General features: G+C 47.0%; 1 protein-coding gene across 2 annotated transcripts; it reads left to right on the top strand.

Annotated features, from left to right (window-relative positions):
• The first annotated feature begins 3,517 nt into the window (after positions 1-3,517).
• Positions 3,518-26,919, top strand: onecut3a (one cut homeobox 3a). 2 transcript variants are annotated; one of them, XM_040184842.2, is made up of 2 exons: positions 3,518-5,169; positions 19,693-26,919. In XM_040184842.2, exons 1-2 carry the CDS (start codon positions 4,140-4,142, stop codon positions 19,983-19,985), a joined length of 1,323 nt encoding a protein of 440 aa, XP_040040776.2. In that variant the 5' UTR covers positions 3,518-4,139; the 3' UTR covers positions 19,986-26,919. The 2 variants fall into 2 exon arrangements, with proteins under 2 accessions (XP_040040776.2, XP_077964709.1); XM_078108583.1 differs by lacking the exon at positions 19,693-26,919 and adding an exon at positions 8,017-8,220 and having other exon boundaries at positions 3,713-5,169.
• Positions 26,920-27,015: the final 96 nt, after the last annotated feature.

The raw sequence follows: 27,015 nt of genomic DNA, 5'->3' as shown, positions 1-27,015 counted from the left end.
CCAAGCCCTAGTCTCAGATAATGTTCCATGTTTTTGTTTTTGTCATGTGAAAAAATATAAATAAAAAGTTCAAAAAAAAAACAGGCAACGTTCAAAATGCAGGGTGACATTGATTTAGCCTGCAGCCTATTTTGAAAGTTGGTCGAAAACATTTGAAAAGCAAAGCCTTAAAGTTTAAAGATTTAACTTGGCAATATTTCGCCCAAAAGAAGCAGGAAAAAACCAGAGCAAAATCACAACAAACACAGTGCTGAGTTTCAGTTTAGCGTGATCAATAGTTGCAATTTGCATGATCATTATGATCGTATTTCTACACTTAATCCGGCATCTAAATAACAATATTCACGTGAATACACAATCGCACACACGGGCTCACTTAAAGTAGAGCCATAGGCAAACAAGGCAGATGTAGAGTTTTTGCCCCAACAAGACCACATGCTGTGTGTGTGTGTGTGTGTGTGTGTGTGTGTGTGTGTGTGTGTGTGTGTGTGTGTGTGTGTGTGTGTGTGTGTGTGTGTGTGTGTGTGTGTGTGTGTGTGTGTGTGTGTGTGTGTGTGTGTGTGTGTGTGTGTGTGTGTGTGTGTGTGTGTGTGTGTGTGTGTGTGTGTGTGTGTGTGTGTGTGTGTGTGTGTGTGTGTGATGAGAAGCAGCGGCGGCCCGTCCCGCTGACTTGCTCGGAGGCCTGATCAATGCGACATTACTAAACACCGCTGCTTAACTTTTGCCAATAGCCAGATTCAAGTAAATATACTTTAGAATACATTAAGCGCGATGCATCAGCCACGGAGTCGTTCAAGAAGTCATGAAAAGATTAGTCTGTCTCCATCGAGTGATTCCTGGGAAAATACACAAGCTCACGCGGGAGAAGCTGATCGGCCGAACACGTCTCATTGACACGCTGTGTCTAATAGAAATTAAATTAAATACAAATACCAGGGGTTAAATAACAAACATTGCCTTTTTTTTTCTTGTGTAAAATCATGGAGTTCAAGAAACTTTTTTTTTAGAAACCCGCCAATAATAACGATACTGCTGAAGATGTACAATGCAGATGTGCACACGGATTGAATGTAATGTGTCTTTAGCACAGAGTCTGCAGCACTCAGCCAAATGAAAAGCTCAGCTTAAACTTCCCAGCTGAGTGCTATGTGGTCATTTCCTGTAATGAAACTGCCTGTTGACACAGGTCAAACACATAACAGGATGCTCCTATAACTTAAACCATTTCAGCAGAATGCATTTTGGGCGCCATCGATCCTTCAGAAATGCATCGAGCGAAGCTCCGGGTTCAGCATCGATTAGTTGATCCGCAAACGACAGCAGTGCTTAAGGATAAAAAACAAAATGCTTTGGGCCTCGTAAAGGCTGCGTCCAAACGAATCCCGCCGAATTACACCAACGTCTAACTTTTTAACAAATGAATTAAAACCCAGATTAGAACATCTGTGTGTGTGTGTGCGTGGAGTCGATGCCAACGTGGCGCCGAGGCCACCGCCGCCCGGCCCGCTGTTAATATGAAATAAATCACCGGGTCTCTGCGGCATCGCCCTGGTCACACCGCAGATATCGACACGGTTAATATTTCATATTGTATTCGCCATAGGATATGCTTATGTGCGTATCACAAAGCAGTACATTACAATACAAATTAAAACTGAGCTCTAGGCGGATCCATGGATTTTTGAGGAGGGGAAAATAGCTCGGGTTTACTTAGCATTCCATGTGTTTTTTATTTTATTTTAGCTGACTGAATGAACGATCGGACCAAGCTGCATGCAATAGAAGAAAGCAACATGATTAAAAATGGTAAAAGTATCATTTTTTTTTCTTTATCAGCGTGGTGTTAACTTGACCTCGCGGCGCAGCCCAGAGAATCAGGATGAAGACAACAACAACAAAACATACTTGCAGGGAGTTCTACAAGTTCTTGGTGAGGGTATAAAACTTTCCAGCGCGCTGTTTTGGGTTGTAAACCCTGGTGAATTAGGAGCAAGGAGCTCAGCAATGAAAGTTAACATCCATCACCACCGCGACCAATAAGCTGCTCTGGCCGGCTGGCTGAGCACAGATGACGGATTCGCTGCTGTGCGGGCTTCGGTAATTCATTTTCGATAGCAGTGGTTGCTGGGATCAATATGGGGACATTAACCCAAGCGGACACTGCTGTTCTCCCGATGGCACAAGCCAAAAGCCACCATCCCCCGTTGGCAATCAGCAAAGACATAGTTTTTAGGGTCATTATTTGGGGGATATGGCGAGAGGAGACGTGTGCCAAGGCCACTGACATCACAATTCATCAGTGAAGTTATGGATGGCCGTGACCTGTCTGTTGGTAAACACTGGGGAATTATTTCATGCAATTTGCACGTGATTAGTGATGTAAGTTTTTTGAATTGTGGAGTCCTAATGACCTCGTTTTAGAACATCGGTGTAAATGCCATATTTTTGCATAGTTAACAAAGCAACTTCATGGACTAAGCGCTGCTCTGGTTACACCAACATCCGTCCACAGATGCACGCGCACACACTTGCCAAGACACGCTCGTGTTCAAACATACAAAATCTGTCACAGAGGTGTTGATGTTGTGACTTTTTTTTGCCGTTTTCAATCTCATGTGTTACATGTCTCACTACATCGCACCCTATAAGATAGCTGCACGTGCTGGAAAGTAACAACAACCCTGCAATAAATATGTTATGTTTGTGAAACACTGCGTCAGATGGGGGCCATTCTCAGGCCATGTGGGGCCATAAAGCAAAGTAAACGCAATATCAAACTATAGGGCCACTAAATTATCCTTTTTAACTTTAAATGGACCCACCTGGAAAGGTGAGGCTATCTCAGCTTTCGCGTGAATTACTCGCCAACCATATCCAATGTCTTGATCTTAACTCGCACTACATGGCATCCATATTGCAGGCTCCTGCAGGCACCAGCCCATCGATGCATCTCCTGGTCCATCCACTGATCCATACACACTTTGACATTGATGGATTGCTGACCTGGATTGACGTCAGCGAGCAGCGAGTTTGATACAGTTTGGGGAGAGTTTTTTTTTCGTGGCCCGAATCCGTGGAGCTATAGATGCAAAAAAGGGTCAAAGCCTCGAGGCGATGTTCTCTTCAGATTTATTCAGTAACATCTGCTGAAGGAATACAAAAAAAAAAATTCAACTCTGAACTTATAAGTGAAAGTTAATGGCGAGACATCGGTAAGAACCATTGTCTCGTTTTTCGATTAAAGAGAGACCCAAATGGAATGTAAACGTGCCAAAGGTCACCCACGCGTCTGAAGCCGTGGAGCTCAATCTCTTAAAGAATTTGCATCTTAAATGGAGCTAATGGCAGCACGCATGGAGACATTATGTGTCTTAAATTGAATAAATAAAGAAGGAGGAGAGCTGTGACCCCTTCGAGATAACTTGTGTGTTTTTTTTTCATTACACTCGTGGTCCGATGTGACACATGTCAATTAATATTTAACCTTCAAGAGAGGGATCACGTGCGCCGCTGGCGCCGTGTCAAATGCCTTTATCAGAGAAAACAAGGCGCAGGTCCATCTTATCCATCTCAGTGTAAATGTTGCACACACTGCACTCCTGTGTTTTTATCTTCACAAGTGTCTAATGCAATCTTCTTCTTTTTTTTTCTTCTTCTGAGTGTTGGAGGTCCAGCGCACAACACCAACAACCCCGATGACATCGGGTCCAGTGACGTCAGGTTGGCCCCAGACAAGAGTGCGCGGACGCACCACGGGAGCGCGCACAGGCGCGCAGGCTCGAGCTCATCTTAACATGAGCGCGGCCACGTCGATACACACACACACACAGAGAGCGGAGCGGCGCTTTGGCTATAGTAGAAGGTGCTCCACAGCGGAAGAAATCCAGGCAGGCGCAGACACCTTCGCGCACTGAAGCATCGGTTTGCGGCGCGGTTGGCGTGGCGGTCGGGACCCGATCTTTTAAAACCATGCTGGATTGACTGCAGAGAGGCAACCCTCAATCAATGGCTTAGCTTTGAAATCGTTTTAAATTTATTGGAAAGGAGTGTGAGATAGAGCGGCGGCGAGAGAGGGGGAGAAGCGGAGGGGAGAGAGCGAGAGAGCGGCGAGAGGGGTGCAAATAAAGATCCCTTCAACGATGGAGCTTACAATGGAAAACATTGGAAATCTGCACGGCGTGCCCCATTCCCATCAAACGAACGACTTAATGAACTCCCCGCACGCGCGCCAGTCGTCTCATCGGAACTTGGTGCACGGACGGTCAGCCATGGTGTCCAGCATGGCCTCGATATTAGAGGGAGCGGGGGACTACCGCACGGACCACGCTTTGTCTGGGCCCCTGCATCCGGCAATGACCATGTCGTGCGACTCCGGGATGAGCCTGAGCAGCACCTACACCACGCTGACGCCGCTGCAGCACCTGCCCCCGATATCCACCGTCTCGGAGAAATTTCACCACCCGCACCCGCACGCTCACCATCATCCGGCGCACCAGCGACTCGCGGCCGGGAACGTCAGCGGCAGCTTCACCCTGATGAGGGACGACCGGAGCCTCGCCTCCATGAGCAACCTCTACGGGCACTACCCAAAGGACATGTCCGGCATGGGGCAGTCTCTGTCCCCGCTGTCCAACGGTCTCGGGTCTTTGCACAGTTCCCAGCAGACTCTCGGTGCCTACGGCCCCGGAGCTCACCTCTCCAACGACAAGATGATATCCTCGGGGGGGTTCGAGTCCCACGCCGCCATGCTGTCCCGGGACCAGGAGCATCTGGCCCGGGGACTCGGGGGCCACGGGGCCGGGCTCATGACATCTTTGAACGGTATACACCATCACAACCATCCGCACTCTCAGGCAAACGGGTCCATGATGTCAGATCGGGACAGGCAGACGGTGGTGGGAGGCGGGCAGGGAGGTGGGTCGGGGCAGGTGGAGGAGATAAACACCAAGGAGGTGGCACAGCGAATAACGGCGGAGCTCAAGCGCTACAGCATCCCGCAGGCCATCTTTGCTCAGAGGATCTTGTGCCGGTCCCAGGGAACTCTGTCCGACCTCCTGCGGAACCCTAAACCGTGGAGTAAACTCAAGTCTGGCCGGGAGACGTTCAGGAGGATGTGGAAGTGGCTCCAGGAGCCCGAGTTCCAGCGGATGTCGGCGCTCCGGCTTGCAGGTGAGTGAGGAGACAGCTCCCAACCTGAGTGATGTGGAGGGATCAATTAGAAGTCAATGTGGCGAGACTGTCAATAGCTGCTCAAACAGACATTACTAGAAGTTATTAGTCGATTGTATCGAGTAAAACTTCATCACGACAGTTGGGGTGTTAAATGTTGGGGGAAATCTATATTTTGATTGATGCTACGATCCATGATAGTATAAACAGACGCTCTGCAACACTGGAGGTGATATAAACAAAAAGGGAGGACGCATCTCCCAGAAGCGGAAAAGGTGCACGCGCAGTATGGCCAGATGTGTTACGCACACATGCAGCGGTTTAGGGACGAGGATACGAGCACCCCTCTCATGCTGTGTCACTCGCTTTCAATGTCGTTCTCTCTCTCTCTCTCTTTCTCTCTCTCTCACACACACACACACACACAAACGCGAGCGCGCACGCACGCACACACGCACAGAAAGAAGCCAAACAAAGCAAATCAAAGCAGGATGCGATCAAAATTGATTGCATCTTGCAGCTGCTAAAGCTAACAGACACGGAGGGATCACCGCAACGCAAATAACCCGTTTTACTTTGCACTTATTGCGATCAAACAAAGTTGATGTGGTAATCTGGCACTCCCCCTGTCAAATCAGCGCTTCGCCACAAACAAGAATCTTCTGAGGCCTGGCCAAGAGTCGGGGGAGCATGACCTCCTGTGGATCGATATTTCAGGTCCAGGCGTCCCCTTTCAGAGCAGCACACTGATAAATGATCGATTTGGATCTGAAAGACAGAGACACAAACAGATGCGTCTTTCTCTGGCCCGTGCTGTCTGCTCTGCACTCTGGGGGTATCTCTTCTCAAAAGTTAGTTCAGGGCTTTAGCTCTCCGACACTGAGAAATTCCAATTATTGCGCTTGGTGAGATTTTGTGTGCGGTCACATGTTATTATAAAATCGGTGTGGACGTCCCTCGTTTTCAGTTGGAGACTAATTGGGGCACACCAATGCACCGTTTCTGAACCCCGTCTCTTTGAATGCTTCATGTCCACGCATCGTTTGGAGTTTTATTGCGTAAAGATTATCGCACTAAACGCTGTGAATTTAATCCCCCCCTCCTTCAAACCCCGTAACACTTAGTACCTGATTACCAGGACGTAAATGCAAACGCAAGACGTCGCGGTGGGGTTAAAATAGATGTGAGTGAGAGGTCCCCCGCCGCATTGATGTTTGTGTAAAGGCCCCGTTTAGACGTGCTGCTCTTCCAAACGTCAATCAGCTCTTCTGTGTCGTATTTCAGCGAACCAGTTCAATTAAGCAGATATAGTGGCATATTTTAGTTCCAGTCAATGCCCTATTGAAAAGCACTTAATGGCATGTAAATTGTTCCTTTGCACATTTAGTGGGGTTCTGGTAAATAAAGATTTAAACACTCCACAATTGTCTCTTTAAGTGCCACTGCTGTTAAAGCTAATTGGGCTGTGAGGTTTTATATCTTCCACACTCGGCGTCAGGATACACCCCCACCTGCCCCAACTCAATTGATATGTCGGAGTGCCACAGTCCTGCAAGTGCATATTTTTATGTGATCAGGCCTCAGGCAGCCTAAATGTGCATGCGTGTGCTTATCTGGATGTAGAATGTAGTTCAGGCCTACATTTTCAAATTGATCCAGAGGTGATCATTTCTTTTTATTCTATTGTAAAATACATTTTTATGCATAGCCTACTCCACTCATATTGTCCGCCTTAAAATAGCCGATTTTTGTGCCTCTTTTGTCCATTAAACTACAGTCAAAAAACGGTCTCAGAGAAGAAGCAGTTGTGCAAAATGACAAATGGCTTGTATGCAAATGCACCAAGCAACATTTTACTTATTGCATTTAAAATCCCCATTATCCTCTGTGCAGCGTGTGGGCCGGGAGTGGGAGTCGAGGTGGGGAGGGGATGTGATGCTGAAAGTGAGGCTGAGGCTCGCTCGGCCACATCAATCAATAAATTCAAATTACTATTCCAAATTCATCACAGTCACACAAATCAATGCAGCTGCCCTGCTTAGCTAATGTGAAAATGCCAGTGTCTGTGCACACACACACACACACACACACACACACACACACACACACACACACACACACACACACACACACACACACACACACACACACACACACACACACACACACACACACACACACATACATGACAATCCAGCCCTAAAACGAAAAGCAGAGCAGAGATGGGTGGGGGTGGAAAAATGTGAAAATGTGTGCCCTTCACGCTCAACATCTCCTAATGCAACGAGGGCAGACCCACAGGCGTCCCATGCACCTATTGTGTTCCGCAGGCAGACTCGTGGCACCCAGGCAAGCTGCTTTGGACGTCTCGTTTTCTACTGTGCAAATAAACAGCAACTTCATTATAACGCTGCACAGATAAGAAAGACGCGGGCCGAGTGAGGTTGGGGAGACATTTAAAGATCACATTAACGATGAAAACAATTCGTCTTTGCATCTGTGTTGAATTCCACACTCCATCTCAATGTATTTGGTCGGGTCAATACAGCCCTGATCGATAAGGATAGCCAGTGCATCTATCAATTATCCCGCCTCAGCACTCTCTCCCATTGGTCCCTCCCCCGGAGCACAGGAGGGGGCAGCCGGGAACGGAAGGGATGCGTACAGCTGTTGGAAAAAAAAAATCCCTCATTTGCGCACCTTTTCCTTTACTGTAATCGCGTTCCATTTGTTGTGTGTAATTTGTCCTGGGTGTTGAATATTCAAGCCAAATGCCGCACACCACAAGAAGGCAGGCAATTATTTTACCAAACGTCCGCTAAATCGCGCGTTCTATTTCCCATTTAGGTGCATGCCAGGGTCCCGGTCAAAAGCGCAGTTGGTTTATTACCATTTGAATGGCCGGAGCACGTGCCAGAGTGTGCAGGTCAAGACCCAAGGGCCACGGAGGAAAAACATTGTTAAGGGTGGGAGGCCTCTATTCATGTTTCAATGGACTACACGCAGTTTACACGGCCCTAATCCTGGAGCAATGCCCCCCCCCCCTCCCCTCCACCCTCCCCACCCAAACAATGCTCCCTTTGCCCTCCGCCTCAGCTTAGCAATGTCCATTTTTATTGAGTTACCCAGTTAACTTCCTTATTGCTGTTAATTCAAGTGTTCTTTAAATATTGCTTTTAAAATAAATAATGATGGCACCCACATAAAGGAGGCTACAAACGTTTCATTTTATTTCCCTCTACAAATCATTTAGAATGAGGGAATTTATTCCTGTGGGTCAGTTTTCTCTCACCGGTTTCAGGGCGCTGTCCAGAGTGCTGATATCTGCTGCCCGCTACAGCTACAGTGAACTGTGGGCATCTCCTCTGTTTTGAGGACAGTTCAAGGTGGTGAACTGCAGTTGTACCAATACATAGTTAATAGCATTCTTGTAGGCCTTGAACACCATTATTTCATCCAACAGCTTCCATCCATCGATCAATATTACAATCCACAACCGCGTCAATCACACCGCCCTGCACCCATACTGTCAGCACGACGCCATCCCATTTGAATCAGTTTCTTATTTATGTGTGTGTGTGTGCAGAAAATAAACTGGAGGCTAAATAAGCATTTATTTTTGTTCATTATAAGACGGGATAAGGCATTACGGTTAATCTGAAACATTTATGTTTTTCATGACGGGATGGCTTGATATTAGCCTGCGAAATGATCGATTGGTACTTTAATAATTGATTTGGGGGGCAGGGCAGCTGCGGTTTCAGAGCCTCGTTGTTCGCGAAGAAGAACTACGGAGACACACATTTTGAAATCCTGCGGGGGGGGGATGCAACAGTCATCTTCTTGGGGTTATACCTCGAGGCGTATTTTGTTTAAATCCCGAGTGAATGAAATGACGTTATACGTCAGTAGATAACGAAGAGGCTGGATGCATGTGGTGGAGAGGGGGAGGGGGGGGGGGGGGGTCAAGTCATACAACTTAGAATGAATATTCCTGATTTAATCATTCGTGGGAGGTTATGGGGGGGCGGGGGGGGGGGCACTCGTGTTGTGTGGTTTACAAGATGGTTTACATCTAAGGGCTGAAGCTTCATATCCTTACGCGCTTCCGCCTCCATACGTGTCGCCTCCGTTTCTCCTCTCCTGTGTGTATGTGATCGGGGTGTTGAGCGCGTTCACGCCACATTGTTGAGCCCGATCTGGCGAGCCCTGAATCTGTATCGATTTCCATTCCCCCGGCCTCGGCTTTCCATCTCTGGAGCTGCGCCATGCACCCATGCACCCCCCCCCCCCCCCCACACTCCCCCTCTCCACCATGCAACACCATTTCTCACATTAACGGCTCACCCTTCACGACACACAGCAGCAGAACGAACGACTAATAGAAACGCGTGCACTCGCGCCGGCTCGCTGCAACAATCCCGCCGCGTGCTCTGGTCACCCACCAAAAAAAAAAAAAAAGGACCACTGGTTTTGTAAACTGGACAGTGTAAGACAGTTTTTGGAAGCCCACTCTCTTAAGTTCTGCGATATCGCGACGGATTAGCAGCACCAGACGGCTCAAAGGTCACAGCCGCTCATTATTCAACGCACGCGCGCACGTTCTGACCGAGTCGACCTTATTATTCAAAATAATGTAATTTTAATAGAAATCAGATTAGCGACAGGCTGCGCCGTCTCCCACATCGGGCGTTCCGAGGGAACTCGGGCAATACTGCAAACACCCACACGGACACGCGCACGCGCACGCATACACAGACAGCAGAGGTCTGGAGTCAGTACAGTCTCGAATACCGTCTCTTCTATTTTAGATGATCAATTCCTACGCTACTCCGTCGCCCCCTCGCCAAACCGGATCGATAGGAGAGAATGACCTTTAAATCAAATTGCTGGCAGAGTCGACTGAACGCACGCGGCTAGCCTCAAATGGTTAATGGCACCGCGTGCCTCCCTCCCTCCCTCCCCTGCGAAACCAAATACACTCCCTCCCCACCCCCCCAAAAAAGGAAATACATTTAAAAAAGGGCACAAATCCCTTAGATAATCATTTTTAAATATCATCATTCGTCCATGCGCTAGAGTCGAGCCCGGTGTGTGGTCTGCAATCCTACACACACACACACACACACACGCACAAAAACACACACTGTGGCTTTTTGACCCGCGACAATCTGCAGCGGTTTGCATCAGCGCCGAAGAAAAGCGGCGGTTCCAAAGAGCAGACTGTTGAGCAATTAAAATGTTGACCAGAGCACATTGTGTCGATGGAGCTCAGCGCTGTTATGTAACGCCGGGCGCCCCCCCCCCCCATCCTTCACCCACAGACACACACTTCCCTCCCTCCCCACCCCCCAAAACTCTGTGTGCGTGCGCGCGCGCTGGAGCACAAAGCAGACACACGCACACACACACACACACACACACACACTCAAACAACAATGCAACGAATAATGCATCACGTGATTGCCATTACATGCAACCCATTCCTCAGACTGTAACGCGCAAACATTTAGGTGTGATTGTGTTGCTTATCTTGCGACAGGACGGCCCATCGGTTATTAAAGGCCCCATAATGGCTTGTTTAATGTGCAGTTTAAGAACACAAGGCAAATGTCCGCGCGATCCGAAGGCGCACGAGTTAACACTGTTAAGGTTCTGGGAGATCAACAAGTAATTTATTAGGTGTTAAAAATCTCATGCGAGAGAGATTTGTCTGTGTCTATCATTCCACATGTTTCTTACAGTGATTCATGAATCAAGGTTTTATTTTTAAAGAAAAATAAAAAGTGGCACTATTTGTGGCTAAAAAGAAGAACAGAAAGGACACAACTGCTTATTTGTTTCACTTATTGATTTAAAACAAGCCAATATTTAATTCAATAAGGTGGTATAATATAGGTTTTGCAGTTTCTATTACACGATTATTCTGGTTTGGGTTTTAATTGATACTCTTCAGTCTGAGTCGTGTAAAAAGAGAAGAAAAGACAGACAGATGATGATGACAAGTCGTGTGTCCATCTCTCCGGGCCTTTTTGAAACAAGAGCCCGCAGAACGTTTGTACGGGATCTTGTAAGTCGTCCTGCAGGGTCGATCTCAACAAAACCGCAAACACACACACACACACACACACACACACACACACACACACACACACACACGATCAGCTTATCGTGCCCACAGAAGCAACTCGAAACTCCGGTTGGGCAACCCCACACAGATCAACAAAGGAACAAAACGACTGTGAAATCAATTGATGAATGAATCGATGCAGCGCATATAGCCTTTATATTTCATGTTATTAAATAGCCTCCAACGAAGAGGCTGCGGGTTATTCTGAAATTAATAATTTGTTGCTTTACTGAGCCGATATGAAAACGCTGACTGTTTTTTTCTTCCATTAGTTACTGAGGTTTTCTGCAGAGTGTGTGTTTGTGTGCAAGTTTAAAAAAAAAAACCACAATGTTTTTCAAATTCGCGCAGCCATCGCAATCTAATCCAATGATTAGAATTACATTTTATTTACTCTATTTTTCACCACATCTCTTTAATTAGTGTTCACACAGAAGGAATTGTTTAAATGATTTGCACCAATGTATACATTAATAAATGCGGGCAATAAATACACGTTTTAACAATGTTATTTAGCTACAAGCATCGAGAAAATATCCCGCGATAAAAATAGAATAATGTGATACGGAATAATAACTTCTATTTAATTTGATTTAATATAGTCTGTTTCAATTCAATTAAATCGCCGCAATAATGGTTGGTGTAGAGATATTTGTTGAGTCTCTGCACATGATTGAGTGAGAACTGTATTGAATTGAATTTCGAGAATTCGTGCCTATTGAAAACCTGTCTCGTCCCTCCGTGGAGAGTAAACAGATCATCTGACTGCAGATCAGTTTGCAGATTCTCCTGTGACGAAATAAATAAATTAACAGCGAAGTGGCAGCTGACATTTGAAGAACATTGAGACATTTTGATAAATCATCCAACTAAGATCCTTTATATCCAGCTGGTCCCTTAAAGACTCTAATAAATTGGTGATATAATGCCAATTAGTTGAAGCCAACTTTTTTTTAAAAGTGTGTGAACTCTACAGCACATGAAAAGGAGCTTAATGGGAGTTGGAGACCCGGCACACACGGTGGTTTTCACATGCGCCCCCCCCCCCCCCCCCCGACCCCCCCCCCCCCCCCCGACCCCCCCCCCGGAAGCGCGAAGTTATTGACTGGCCGCATCCTTTCACCCCCACACACCATCATCCAAAAGAGACTCCACACACACACACACACACACACACACACACACACACACACACACACACACACACACACACACACACACACACACACACACACACACACACACACACACACACACACACACACACACACACACACACATTTCTTTAAATGTCAATGAAGTGGGATTCGTCGCTAATGGGGTGAATTGTAGCAGGAGTTATATCTTTTGTTTCTTTATTATTTTCTAGTAATACAGGTGTGAGTATATTTTACGACAATTTTGAGAACACAAACCTTAAATTCTCCTAAAGTAAAGAATTTCCTAATAAATTCACAAGTGCCGTAAAACGTGGGCGCACACCTGTTGTTTGTGGGAAATGAAAGCCCTTCTCCTCTGGAATCCAATAAAGCATCGTGATCATTACCACTATCACGCATAACTGGTCAAAGCAATTATGAATAAAATCAATGATAAACGCAGATAGGAGCTTTGTTCCAACAACGGAGCCACTCCTACAAATAAGTGGCCCGAGCACCAAAGTTGCTTTTTAACCAGCAGAAATGATTATAATTATAATGCAGGTTAACATGTAGACATTCCCCTCAATCATGCGCTTAAATGACTGTGTGCATTTAATTATCTAAAACCTCATAAGGAGCGTGATCATCACATGCAGCAGCCTGTACTGATTATTGAATTTTTTTAAGCACTGTCCAATTTCTTACGCAGGTTTACTGCTGGTTGGCTAATAACGCGTGGCTGGATGACAATATATTTCTCATTTGCATTCTGTCCATTTCTCAAATGACCGAAAATAGTGTTTAAAAATAAAGATGCATGTATACATATCAAAAGATACTTGCATGTGTTAGCCGACAGAATAAATGAAGGGAAAATGATGCCGGCACTTCGACTGAGTTGCGATGTGGGAGAAGGTGCAACTGAGATCAGGTTGAGTGAAGTGCTGCAGAAGAAATGCCTCGCAGCTGAGTCGCCGGAGAATGCAAACAAACAAATGGTGTCGCTTTATCAGTATATTAACACCAATTCTCACTCATTACATTAAGGGGTATCGAGCTTGCAAGTGTTTCGGCCTGGCGATGGAGAAAGCGAGAAGGAGGGAGTTGGACAGAGAGAGAGAGAGAGAGAGAGAGAGAGAGAGAGAGAGAGAGAGAGAGAGAGAGAGAGGGGGAGAGAGAGAGAGAGAGAGCTTGGCATTGCCCTGCAGCGCAGCATGAAATAAATGCCACCCGGACTGAGAGGGAGGGGGGGTCTGTGCGCATTTGCATCAATCTTTAAGGCAACAGCGCGTGCAAAACAGCAGCGACGTTGCTTAATAAATTGACTGAACCCTAAACATCAAATTGCTTCTTCGTGCTTCTTACATTCCAGAGTCCAGAGAGCATCGCAAACTGTTCCTGCATAAACGGGCTGCAGTATGTGTGTGTGTGTGTGTGTCCATAAACGCGGTAACCGGTAAACATCCCCATTGGTAAATTAATTAGAAGGCCTCGTGGGTACAGGTTTGGAATTTATTTATTTATTTATATACTTACGTGCATATGTGTAATCGTGGTTTCCTCAAACACAGTGGGCGTAATATTAAGGCCGTTAGACCTCCTCATAATGAGCAGGAAGGGCAGAGGTGATCAATACACGATTAATGCTGGAGATGGACTCACATCTGCAGGCACGGGGGAGGCCCGAGACAGCTGTGAGCACGCGGTAAACACCGGCAGACCAAGGCGATGATCAGTTACTCATCTTCTTACATTTTTTTTTGTCCGCAAAGAGCGCCGGATCGTCACGCTTCCTTCCGTCCTTCCTGCCTGGCGTGTTTTCTTTTGCGTCTATCCGATCCCTTCGTAAATATCCTCTGCGGGCCCATCACCCCCCCCCCCCCACCCCCGTCCCTCAACACCTCCTCCCCCACCCTCCGAGGCATAATTAATTGGACGAACTGAATTTCACACACGAATTATTCACGAATCCATCGATCGATATCGAACACCCAGGGCCTTTCTCTTAACCTCGCTCGGTTTGTCGTGAAGGAAAGAATATTAATGTCATCGGGGGAGAAGGAATGGGCCTAAATTATCCCCGTTTTCACCGCGAGCGGACGCGCACAGATGACGAATCACTCATTGAGGAATTTGATAGTTAACGAGGAGAAAAAAAGACCCGTCGGGGGACACGGAGGCGTTATTCTAACAACACTATTAGAATAAAAATGCAAAACGCGCACTTGGGAAACGAAAGCCACGGATGCGTCCGTTAATCAGTCGTTGTTGTGTTCCAAATAGGCCAGCTGCAGTCCACAGACATACAGAGAGAAACACAAATCCCGTTTCTCTGATGCCTGCGTGTCGCAGCGGGGGTGTCCGCCTCGGAAAACACTCAACCCAACGCCGGAGCGGGATTTCTGCCCTTGTCCGGTTGCTCTTTGTGCGCGCCTTTACGCCCGCCTCTCCGCCCGGTGCCTACTGTAGCTCTAAAAGCTGCAATGATCGATTTTTCTTCTTCTCCTTTCCTCTTTTCTAACGCCGAGCTTGGTTCAGTAATCAGGGCCCCCTTCCTCACCGATCGATCGATATTGATTGCTAAATCCAGCGCCTGTAGCAAATACACCACGTCGCCCCCCCCCCCCCCCCCCCCCCCGCCCCCCCGATCCCCGTGCAGCCGGGGTCCGCGGTGAGAGCGACACCTGCCGACCGCAGCGGCACCGAGCAAGCGGTCGATGAGGCGAGCGGGACGCGACTCGCCGGTGGATGTGGAGAGAGGAGCGGCTGTCCACACAAAACGGGAGGAGGACTTCTGCGTCTTTAGTCTGAAGCTCTTGGGGGATTTAGAGAAAATAAAGTGTTACCATAGAGACTATTCAGGAGTCCGGATGTTGCTATATGTTAACTACGTTCCAATATACAATCCATTTACAGGCAAAAATAGGAAATGGCTTATATAAAAATGAAAACATTAGATTTTCAGGTCCATGGGCGTTGAGAATATTTCTAAATATATATAAATATACAGAACAGTGATATACTGTCGCGCACCAACCGCCAAGACAAATTCCTTGTATGTTTGATATATTTTGGCAATAAATGTTTCCTGATTTAAAAATGAAATAGTGATGTGATGTTAATAATAAAATACATATTGTGTAAATAACCCAACACCTCTGAAACAGCTTAATATTATGGATATAGACTCTGGGTAGAATGATACAAATAAAACAGTAAATGCGCAATAAACAAGGTCACAGGCCAATTTAACTGACAATTTTTATTTCTCAAAATCTTCCACAGATGTTGGAATAATAGCGTTTGGACCCCCCCCTCCAGATAATTGTGTAATGAGAATGTGATACTGGGACGGCCTTAGATTGTGTGCTTCTATATGAATACCTGTGCACGGTCCCACATCTGTACGAATCCCAGGAGAAAAAGGTCAAGTACTGCAGGAAAGTCTGTTGACCTGGAAGCTGCACGAGATAAATGGGAAGTCAGTGAGGACTGAAATATCACATCATATATCATTATATATTTATAATGATATATACTGTATTGCTGCAGAGGAAGTCATTGTAAAGTCAAATATAAAAAATGCTGTTGCATCGGTCTGCATACCAACACACATCTGCAATCAAGTCACATTTAATACCACATAAAAGTTTAAAAAGCTTGTGAGAAAACAAAAGAAGCGTTCAGCAAAACCGAAAACAAAAACAAAACGGTCTTTGGAATCTTCACCTTTTGTTCCGTGAGGTAGAATTCTCGTGCCTGTGGAGGCAAAGCCGTGCACGTCAGCACTGCTCGCTGCTCCTCGCTGGTCTTCAAACAGACTTCACAGCGTGTTTGGGCTCACCGTCCTGCTGGGAAACCAATCCTCTTCCAACACTAGTCCAAGCCGGAGGGGATGGCAGGTCTTTGCTGAGGAGAAGTGGGAGCTACTCCCCCGGTCAGTGGGGAGCTCAGTGCAGTACAAGTCCCTACATGTAAGAAGAGCATCCTCTGGTGTGGGCATTCTTCTAAAACCATGTTTGCATGCGTAAGCAAGGTTGTTTTGACTGAGACTTTGGTGTTATTTTGGCAAAGGATAAATGTTAAAAGTGGCTTTGTAGTTGAAGAATATGGTTTGGAAGCCACATTTCTCTCCATCAAGGCTGCACATTACCTGACGAGTGACGAGTTCCACTAACTGGTTTTTGTTTCTCAGATTTAAATTATTTCTTTTTACATTTTTGTAAAGAGGCCAACGTAATATATTGGAACACATCAGTTCCAAATGTTCAGCTAAACTGCAGGTTGGTGGTGGGATGGATTTTCACCAACGTGGAAAATCATTTGCTGACAACGTCTATTTACATAATGCATTCTAAACATACATGTAATTAACTTGAAGTACTGAATTATGGGTAAAAGCACTCCATGAGGCTTTATGGTGATCACATTTCATAAAAAACTATTACTGGTTGATCAGAGATATTTCTTCAAATATTCATTAAAATTCCCATAGTTATAATACATTATAATTTTCTTAAATAATGCATCGGAATCCCTGTTATGTGTTAAAATACGACTGAAACGGTAAGAGGTTTGCTTGAAGTAAAGTCAAATATCATTACGTCTTTTCAAAAATACACAAAACATAAAAACCATCTTACTTCACTGAAAGAAAACAATGACCACTTAAGCCTAACTTATGGTAACTTACATAATTATGTAAAAACATCATGTTTGTAATGCATTTTAATCAAGGGAAAGTGTCACGATGGGACTTCAGATACTTTAATATCTGGATTAATTGAATCTCTTCTGATCTAGTCGGTGTTCGGTTTATGATCAAAAACAATTCACACTAATTGTTTGAGGACTCGCAAGAAGACTTTACCGAATGATCCATCGACAAAAAGGTCACACGTTACTTGCGCTTTTCTCATAAGTCGGCTGCGTCTCAGCCACAATTGACGTATGCTTGAATAAGAAGCACGAACCGAGTGAACTGAAGAATCTTTTTCCTGATAAATCCTTTACACCAATGTGCCGGCCGAAGTTTCCCCCCCAGGAAAGGCCGGATAATATTTGGCTTGTGGCTGTTGGCTGCTTGTTGGGTCATTATCTGTGGAGCATCTCTTTAAGGGGGAACAATAGATACAAAGATAAACTAAATCTTTACGTGACGCCTCGCTACAAAACTGTTTCGTCCCGTCCCGTCAATTGTCATCCATCTTATGGGAATCATTTGAGCCCCGAATCCAAATGATCAAACTACATCCTCCTCCTCCTCCTCCTCCGCCTCATCGCCATGACTACCCTTAATCCTACAATGAATCCACAATGTATGATGATGCTGTACGTCCTGTACTTACAGCCATGGATTTAAACCGCGACGTGGTGCACTGCTGTGTGTGTGATAAATATATATCTGTGGCGTTGATGTGAAATACGAATATGATGGATGGGCTCGTGTGCAGGTTAGACATCTGTAGTAAACAGATTGGGCTGCAATGGCTGATCAATGGGCTCTGTTCCACTGTAATTAGACACACAACAGCGCCACTGCTTGGCTCCAGCCACTTCAGCATAATCACAACCTCCCCTGCAAAACACACACACTCACGCTGCAAAAGGAGGGGGGGGCGGAGAGAGGAAATAAAACTCCGTCCTCAAATGCATCACGACACATATACACACACGCAGCGTGAGAGTGAGACATTATTGAAGGCGAGTATGAAAGTATTGGACAATGGCGACGGCAGCAGGTGGAGACCCCACAGGGAGGGCGTCTTTCTCTCCCTTTCTCTCTCCAATTTGCTCTCGTTTTATTGAGACGGTCGGGAGGCCGAGACGAACGCACGGTCCTTTCTGGCAGGATTCGATCCTCAGCCAGCAGGGGGACATGTGGCTGCAGAGGTGGTGCCTTAACCTTCCACACAACACACACACACACACACACACACACACACACACACACACACACACACACACACACACACACACACACACACACACACACACACACACACACACACACACACACACACACACACACACACACACACACACACACACACACACACACACACACACACACACGCTCCTCCGACATCATCTCTGGGTGTTTTTTTTCCTTTTCGTTTTCTTGTATACCCTGAACCTGTCTGCTTCTTTCCACCCGTCTCCTACGAGTACTTTGAGTTACAACACACTTACCCACCATATTAACTATTAATTTCTGTGTTCACTACCCCCCCGCCCCCCCCCCCCCATACCCCCACCCGCATCACTCCCAAACGTAGAAGAATACGCTTTCTTTTGAAAATTGCTCTGTGTGTGTGAAGGGGCTCGCAGCAGCCGTTGCATGCACCTCTCGAGTGTTTGTGTTTGGGGAGGGAGGGGTGGTGGTGGTGGTGGAGGAGGAGGGGGCATGGGGGGGGGTTATAAATACCCTCTCAGAGCTCAATAGAGTGGGCTCCAGTGTGCTCTGTTTGAAGTAGCAGACTGTAGACCTGCTGGGGGGGGAGATTCTGACCCCGGTCCCTACAGAGAACCCCCCAATTCCTACAGCAAAGTCGGTCAATATCTCTCTTTCTCCTTCACTCGCCGCCCCTCCCTCCTTTTCCCAGCTCCTCTCTTTTGGCTCTTACACACACAGACACACAAAACGCACACTTTGGGTTACTCCTCCACCTTTTCTGTTCTTTTCTCTCTGAATCTTTTCTTTCCCTGCGAATGCCCCTCCTCTATCTCTCATTTACACACACACACACACACACACTGACACACAAACTGCTTACTTTTGTGCAACAGTCACTCAGTCCCCCATTGCGACTCAAACTGCATTAATATTGAATCAAACAGCAGTGTCTCCAGCTAGCAGGCAACAGCCAGTCTCCCCCCCCCCACCCTCCCACCCTCCCTCCCTCCTCACCCCATCTTTCTCTCACCGCAGGCTGGCTCCCTGTCTGCACTCTGCAGGATGGAAGGAATATTCCCACTGGGCAGGAGGCATGGATTAGCTTTAAATCAACTTTAATATGGCGAGATAGAGATGGAGCTGTAGAACCTCTGCTTGTGTATGAAGTAGTTTCTATGTCTTTAGGTGTTGGCTAAACGGTACATTTAGTTACTTTACTTCCCTCCACCTTCCGTCTTTGCCATCCAATCAGGAAACTAGTCACTTTTGTATATTTACCTTGCTTTGTGTTCTCTTTCCCCTCTCTGCCTCCCACTCTCATCCCAATCCCTCCCACCGCTGCCATCCACACCAAGCCTGCAAGCGCAAAGAACAGGAGCAACACAAGGACCGCAACACGGCGCCCAAGAAGCAGCGCCTGGTCTTCACCGACCTGCAGCGCCGCACTCTCATCGCCATCTTCAAGGAGAACAAGCGCCCATCCAAGGAAATGCAGATCACCATCTCCCAGCAGCTCGGCCTGGAGCTCAGCACCGTCAGCAACTTCTTCATGAACGCGCGGCGCCGCTGCGTGGACCGCTGGCACGACGACCACGGCGGCAGCCCCGGGCAGCCGGGCACGTCGGCCACCACTTTCTCCAAGGCCTGAGAGGAGGGGAGGGCCTTCAGGGGGCCGGGGGAACCAGGTTTGTGATAACCCCACCTGTCCAGGGCCACCTGACTGCGTCCTCTGCCCGTAAAAAAAAAAGAATCCTTTGTGCCATGCAATCACCTCTTTTGTCAGTCAGAATTTCCAGCTCTCACCTGAAATAAGCCTAAAAAGGTGAATTGTGAAGTCAGGTCCACTCTGCATCACTCACACAAGGACAATCATTGATTCTGTCTTTTTTGGAAAGGAAATCATTTTTACGGCATCTGACAAAAGTAAAGCGACACCAAAGATTTGAGTTTTTTTTTTTTTTTTGGACAGCATCAAGACACATTGGCCGGCCTCCTTCACCAAACCCCAAGTAGCCACAGATTCCTCTTTCCCCCAACTCAACTCACCCCGTGTCTGCCTCTCCAGTCTCTCTCTCTCATCTCCCCTCCATGCCGGCGCGCGGAAGCAGCAAAGGGGGGGCGAAAGAACGGCAATAAATCTGAAAACAGAACAGCACATAGCCTTATTATCCAAGCCCCATCCCGCACACGCCGGGCCGTCACAAAGAGAACAAACGCAGCCTACGAAAAAAAACAACAACAACCCGGCTTTCCTATTCTGCGCCTTTACCAACCCCCCCCCCCACCTTCTCCCGTAGTCTCCTTCATTCCTCGGCCGAAGGTATTCCCTGACGGCCGGCCATTTCAGAGAGCAGCTCAGCCCGATCATACGGCAAACTAATGAATTGAAAAATGAATCGATGCAGACAGCGAGAGCGGGGGGCCTTGACCCCTCCTGAAGGTGAAACTCAAGATGCTCGGCAGGAGTTACTCAGGTCTTCCAGGCCCAGGTCTATATATTTTTTTGCACAGATGTTGGAGGCCTGTAGGGAGACATGTCATTGTTGCTCTCCTGCCTGAGCCTGGAGTCTGTGCTCCTCGGACCAACAGGAGAGGCGGGCGAGATGTCTGGTCATGCTCTTTGTTCTGCCGGGAGCTTTTCCTCTGATCAATAACTGAGAGTCAAGCGACAAACAACACGTTCGGGCATGCGGCCAACTACATTACAGCTGCACATGAAAAGCAGGACGTAAGAGGAGCACACGGAACCCACAGGAGATGGGGACACAAAAGGCCTCATAACAGCAGCAGCAGCAGCACAGCTCAAGTCCTGCCTGTGCCGGCAGAGCAACAGTGCCCCCTGCAGCCGATGATAGAGACCTGCATCCAGCCGAGCGAGGGGGGGGGGGCTCAGAGGGGAGGAGAGGGAGGAAAGAGCCACTAGATGCTGAGGAGAAGTCACGGCACAACACATTCAGGGCCTCGCAGCTCTTTGAAGGCAGATCAATAGCGAACCATTATCCTATTGTCGTTCCTCACCCAACCAGCACCGGGGAAGCCGGAGGGAGGGGGTGAGGGAGGTTAAACTGAATGCTGAAAACCCCCAAAAAAGGATTTAGCAAGGGCAGGGATTTGTTTAGCCGATCGGAATTGTCGCGAATCCACAGAACAGAGAGCAGAAATCACACAGACGGGACGGAGAAGTACAACAGAGGGCAAAGTCACAGACAGGCTTAGTGGGACGGACACATTCAAAGTTTAATTCATGTTATTTTGGGAGGCTTCATATTATGTCAAATCATCCTTCCATCCCATCTGTTTGCAAAAACAAAAAAAAGCAGACGCTTTTAACAGATGCGATTGGAACCAAATCTCCTGGTTATTCCCACACAAGGGTTACCAGTAGCTAACCCAAAGCTAACTACCACACTCAGCTGTCAAAAAGCTACAATAATTAGTGCCAATGCTTACTGCCTTAATGCGAATCAGAGAATATGGTACTAGGGTTCACACACAGCTACAGTGCGCCCCTCTGATGACGGGCGGTGTGTGCCATAGCAACCAACAATCAGCTTTTATCTGAATTAAAATATACTTTTTTAGTAAAAAAATGGAAAAAAAAGAATCAGATTTTAAGGCATACAATAAACAAACCTCAAATGACGAAGATACCACTCTCACACACAATGTGTTACAAATGTCTCCAACGCATAACTGGACACATTTTGAAGCAGAAGATCTCTCATTCTATCTTTGGTTCTCTACCTCCTCTCTCCCCCTCTTAACCCCTCTGCCCCCCCCCTCTTTCTCTCTTCCTCTCTATATTGATGCGGGTATTTAATTAGTACCATAGACACAAAGTTTCTATTTCTTGTTACTATTGTGCTCTGTTGTGCATAAGTAAGGCACCTTGTTGATAAATCAAAAACAAAAAAGGAAGGACTTTTGAAAAAAAAAAAAAAAAAAAAAAAGGGGATGCCAGGACTGAGGCCAATGAAGGATTTTCTGTTTTTTTTTGCCTTGTATGTGAATAAAGACTCGGGGGAGACATTTACCGTGAGAAGGAGGAGAAACAGAAAAAACAGGGAGCTGCTGAAGAGACAAATGAACGACGGACGCTCTCTCACTTTTGGCATTTCGCGTCAGAACTGCGGAGCCCTCGGGCCCCTTTTTTAGGCCGAGCCCTGGAGAACGGGGCGCAACGGAGGGGGACAAAACACGACCTCCAAACGCCCTGGCTCATTCAGTGCGTTTTTAAATTGTATAGGGCGGGGGAGGGGCGACGCTCTGGACTCAATTGTTTATCTGTGTGGTCTCAAGATGCAACTGTAGCATTTCCAACAATGTAGTCAGATTAGCGGTGCGGATCAGATAAAGAGATGCTCAACGCGGAGGAGTCAACGGAGGGACACTGACTAACTTCACGTCGCTGTAAGCGGTGAGTTAACGCCGCCAAAAGAACGATGAGCGAAAAATCGATTTGTGGTATACAGTTCAGTGAGCATAGGTAAATAGCTAGATTCAGCTCTAGGTATGAGGCTGACAAAATGACATTTGTTTGTAGTGAGAACCAATGTGGCTACCTCACTAAGCTGAGTGGTTTGTGAAACCGCCACTGATACCAAAGAAACTGCAGCCTACCGGTCCCAAACTGCCTAGGGGGACTCAAACCCACAAAAACCAACAAAAAAAAAAGATTTCAACAAAAAAAAAACCAAACCCCTTCCCCAATCTTTGCCCCAAACTGCTACAGATGGACTGATACACATCACACACACAGACACACACGCAGACACACACAAACAGCGCAGTCGGACAGCATCGTGCCACACAGGAGGAGGTGGCTGCCTTGCAGACAGAGTTGAGTGCCTTTTCCCTTCAACCACGGGTGGGACTGCACTGGACACACACACACACACACACACACACACACACACACACACACACACACACACACACACACACACACACACACACAGCGGGTGCATGCACATAGCTCCACACCCATTGACAACATACACTCACATTCAGGCAACGCACCCATAATTGGATGGACGTAAAGCGAGGGGGGAGGCGGGATGAGGGGGGGCACAGAGAGGGACACAGAGTGGGGGCTGTGTCAGCATTTTCTCCCATATTGACTTTCCATCTTGATACACTAGAATACAAGCACTTTATCATGTAGAAAGTCTATAAAACATTTTCTATACACTATTTATTTGAAACAAAATTATATGTTACTCCTTAATCTGTCAGAGACTTTGTTACTGTATAGTCGATCTTCTAGTAGCTCAGAGCCTTTGCGTTTTTTTCCTCTCCTCTTATTTCTGCCCCCCCCCGGTGTGCTCGGGCCCTCGGCCACTTTACCCCTCCTCGCATCAGAGATATTTTTGTGTAACAGAGAAAGAGGGGGGAGGGGGGGGGGGGGGGTGTTGAAAGGCCGGGGATCTAAGCACCACATGGGCTGTAGTGGGGAAACCGTAATAACTTAACGTCTTTCTACGTCCGCCCTGCGTGCACAAGCACAGAGGCTTCACTAGAAAACTCACTGACAGTTTATACACACAAATTCTGCCCCCCCCCTCCCCCCTCCTCCCCCTCCACCACCATATGTCCAGACGACCTCTCCCCCTGGCTAGTGCTAAGACCCGGTAGGCGTGTGTTGACAATTAATTCTGAAATACCTCAAAAACCTTTCATGTAAACTTTATGTAATTTAAACTGAAAATAATACTGCTAATGATAACAATGATTATGAAACTATGATACTATGATAGTTAGTTTTGGAACTTGTGACTTGAAGCTTTATACTGTTAAATTCCTTTTATTCGTTTGCTCATTTTTCTCGTACGTTCTCTTGTTTGTTTTTGCTACGGCATGTACTTACTGTTTTCATAAAGGAAAAGACATTGTGAATGTTTCTGTGAAGGGTTACGTGAGAAAAGAGACAGAAGAGACGGCTAGAATCGAGCGAGAGGGGCGAGAAATGCTCACTTTTGATGTTTAGTTAAAGAAAAAATTACACAAAAAAAAAAATGAAATGACAAAAATACTATTTGGGCTGAATTCTTTACCAAAAATGTGATGTTAAACCAAAGGACGAATAACCTTTTACTCATTAATAGCTTTCTTCTGCCTTTAATTTAGTCTTTTCTCTGAAAAAAAAAACAATTTCACAGTTACTTTTGAAGGTTCCTGGTTGTGTTCAAGTGCTCCTGATGTTCTTAGAATATTAAAGACCAGCACCTCCTATTGAAAAGAAGGTGCGCTTTTTTCTTTTGTGCATGGATATTGTATAACTGTATAGAAACCAACAGGAATGACCTGTGATTCTGTGGGGAGAGGAGGATGGAAAGCGTGGGTGGAGAAGGGGTGGGGGGATATTTTGGTTATCAAAACAAACAAAAAAAAGGGTGGGTGGATCGGGGTTTTAGGCGTTGGCGGGGTCCTTGTTTTTAGAATTTCTGTCACTGTTGGAGTCACTGGTTGTGTGCATGTGTTGTTGCAACCCTTCTCCTTCTCCCCCTGTTTTTTTTTTTTTGTAATGTATATAAATCCAGACAGTAGGGGGCAGTGTGTGCTGGGGGAGGTCAAACTCCTTCTCCTCCTAATCAATAGCATTCAATCTTCATTCCTCAGCTTGTGGTCCTCACTCGGGTCCTGAAATGTGTGTCTTGCTTTTCCAAAGACGGGCTGTTTACTTGGAGTTAATCAGAGGGACACACACAGGCCCGAGCGGCCTCGAATATACCTGTATGTCTGTTCACATGCTTTTCTTCCATCTGTGTATGTGTGTTCATTTGTACCTACGTGGAAGAAACCGTGTTCCCCTTTTTTTTTAATGTTCCTTTTGCCATGGGTTGCAATATTTGTCATGCGAAAACTTTGAAACCATTTCTTACTGACTGACCGACCAACCAACCGCGGTACCATTTGGCAACTGACGATCCAGCCCCGAAATGTCGCCAGCATTTCCTGTCAAACAGCGTATGTGCGTGTCATTTCACCGTGTGGGGGGGGGGGGGGGGGGGGGGGGGGGTCCAATGACGCCAACGGGACCGGTGTAGACGCCCCCCAGTCACACTGTGCTCTCCCTCTTCTGTTACCTGTTGATCAATCAGAACCAAGTGTCTTTGTGATGGTAGAAGACAATCAGTTTCAAAACAAGAAAAAAGGGAAGAGAGAGGGGCAGGCCAGTGGGAAGGGGAGGACGGAAGACCAAAATCAAGGGAAAAGAGGCTCTCTGAATTGCGACGAGCTGTAGGGCCCGACTGCCAAACGACTGCCCCATTGCCCCCCCCACCCCAAACACCAATCTAACCCGTCGCATCGAGCTCGGTTACCCGACTGGAATCCAAACATTTCAAATTCACTCATCCGCTTTCATCTCGTACCCTCCTGCCCCCCCACACACACACACCTCCCACACTGCCACAATGTAGTGCACTGCAGGTTAAGAGAACAAGAGCTGTGGTGCAAAGACCATTCTTCACATCTTCCCGCCGCCACGACTTCCTGCTAATCTAACGATGATGTAACCAGCCGCGAGGAATAAAAAAATGGCTCCGGTTGGTGGCTTTTGCACAGAGAACTATGCAAACACCTGACCCCCCCAATCTTAATCGTTGCTGCTGGGTCAGAGTGTACAACCCTCTACCCCATAACCCGCCCCCCCCCCCCCCCCCCCCCCCCCCCACATTACGTCACTCCCGCTGCTCACACTTTCACCCACATGACCCCTTCCCCCCCCTCCCTGAGAAACCCATAATTCACTCAGGGCACGGCAGAGTGTTGCAAGGGAGCGGAGAGCACCACCACCACCACCCCCCCTCCCACTGACGTCACACAGCGCTACACAAATGCCCCAAACTGCCATTGACATCAACATGGAGCCCACGTTGATGTTTGCAAGCTGATCCACCCCCCATCCCCCCCCCCCCTACACACTCATGGCTCCATTGTTCTACAATGTTCGACTGTCTTTGTCCCCAGCGCCAAGGAAGGGCCACAATCAATGCAAAGACGCTTACATTGTACTCACCCAAGTTTACAAAGTCGTCTGGAGACAGTGGCTTATATTGCACTCGGGCCGACAGACACACAAACAGACACAGGCTCGTGCCGGAGGGGGCGGGTCGGCCTTTTGAGAGAGTTTTGCTGAAACCAAAGATGAAATCAGAGGCGTGACAATCCGGCTCCCGGAACCCAGGAGACCCGGCTGAGCTCTCCGGGTCCTGTGATTTACCGGACATGTGGACATTCCACCGCTTGCACTTAAAACACACATACATGAACACACGTACAAATACACACCCTGGTGTAGTTTTCCCCCCACACACACTATAAACACACACACCTCCAACCACACAGACACATGGATAGACCCACTCACCACGTCTGGTCAGAAAGCCTCTTTTCCCTCTTCCCACTGCAGAAGCCGGAGAGCCTGTGGAGGACTTTTAGTTTCACTCTTGTTGAGACTTTTGTGAAGGAAAAAAATCTGAGTAATAACTGTTACAGAAAAATAAAAACTTAAAAGGATAATATGGGTAAAATTGCGTGTTTTGAAATAAATTAACAAATAAAAACAATTGTAAAACAAAGATGTGCTGTGCGGTTTATTGTGTTTGGTTTGATCTTCAGAAGGAAACAGTCTCAAACAGCAAAGATCAGAGACGTTCATGTAGAGGGAAACGGTC

Source organism: Gasterosteus aculeatus, chromosome 8 (genome assembly GCF_964276395.1).
Source record: "Gasterosteus aculeatus chromosome 8, fGasAcu3.hap1.1, whole genome shotgun sequence".
In the NCBI taxonomy this organism is placed as follows: Eukaryota; Metazoa; Chordata; class Actinopteri; order Perciformes; family Gasterosteidae; genus Gasterosteus; species Gasterosteus aculeatus.
This window is presented reverse-complemented; position numbering and strand designations above follow the sequence as displayed.

What these genes read in the sequence shown, in the direction of transcription:
- onecut3a (XM_040184842.2), top strand. Translation starts at nt 4,140, where the DNA reads ATGGAGCTTACAATGGAAAACATTGGAAATCTGCACGGCGTGCCCCAT. An exon ending in GTCGGCGCTCCGGCTTGCAG is followed by an intron (nt 5,170 to 19,692) that starts GTGAGTGAGGAG and finishes ATCCACACCAAG; the next exon opens with CCTGCAAGCGCAAAGAACAG.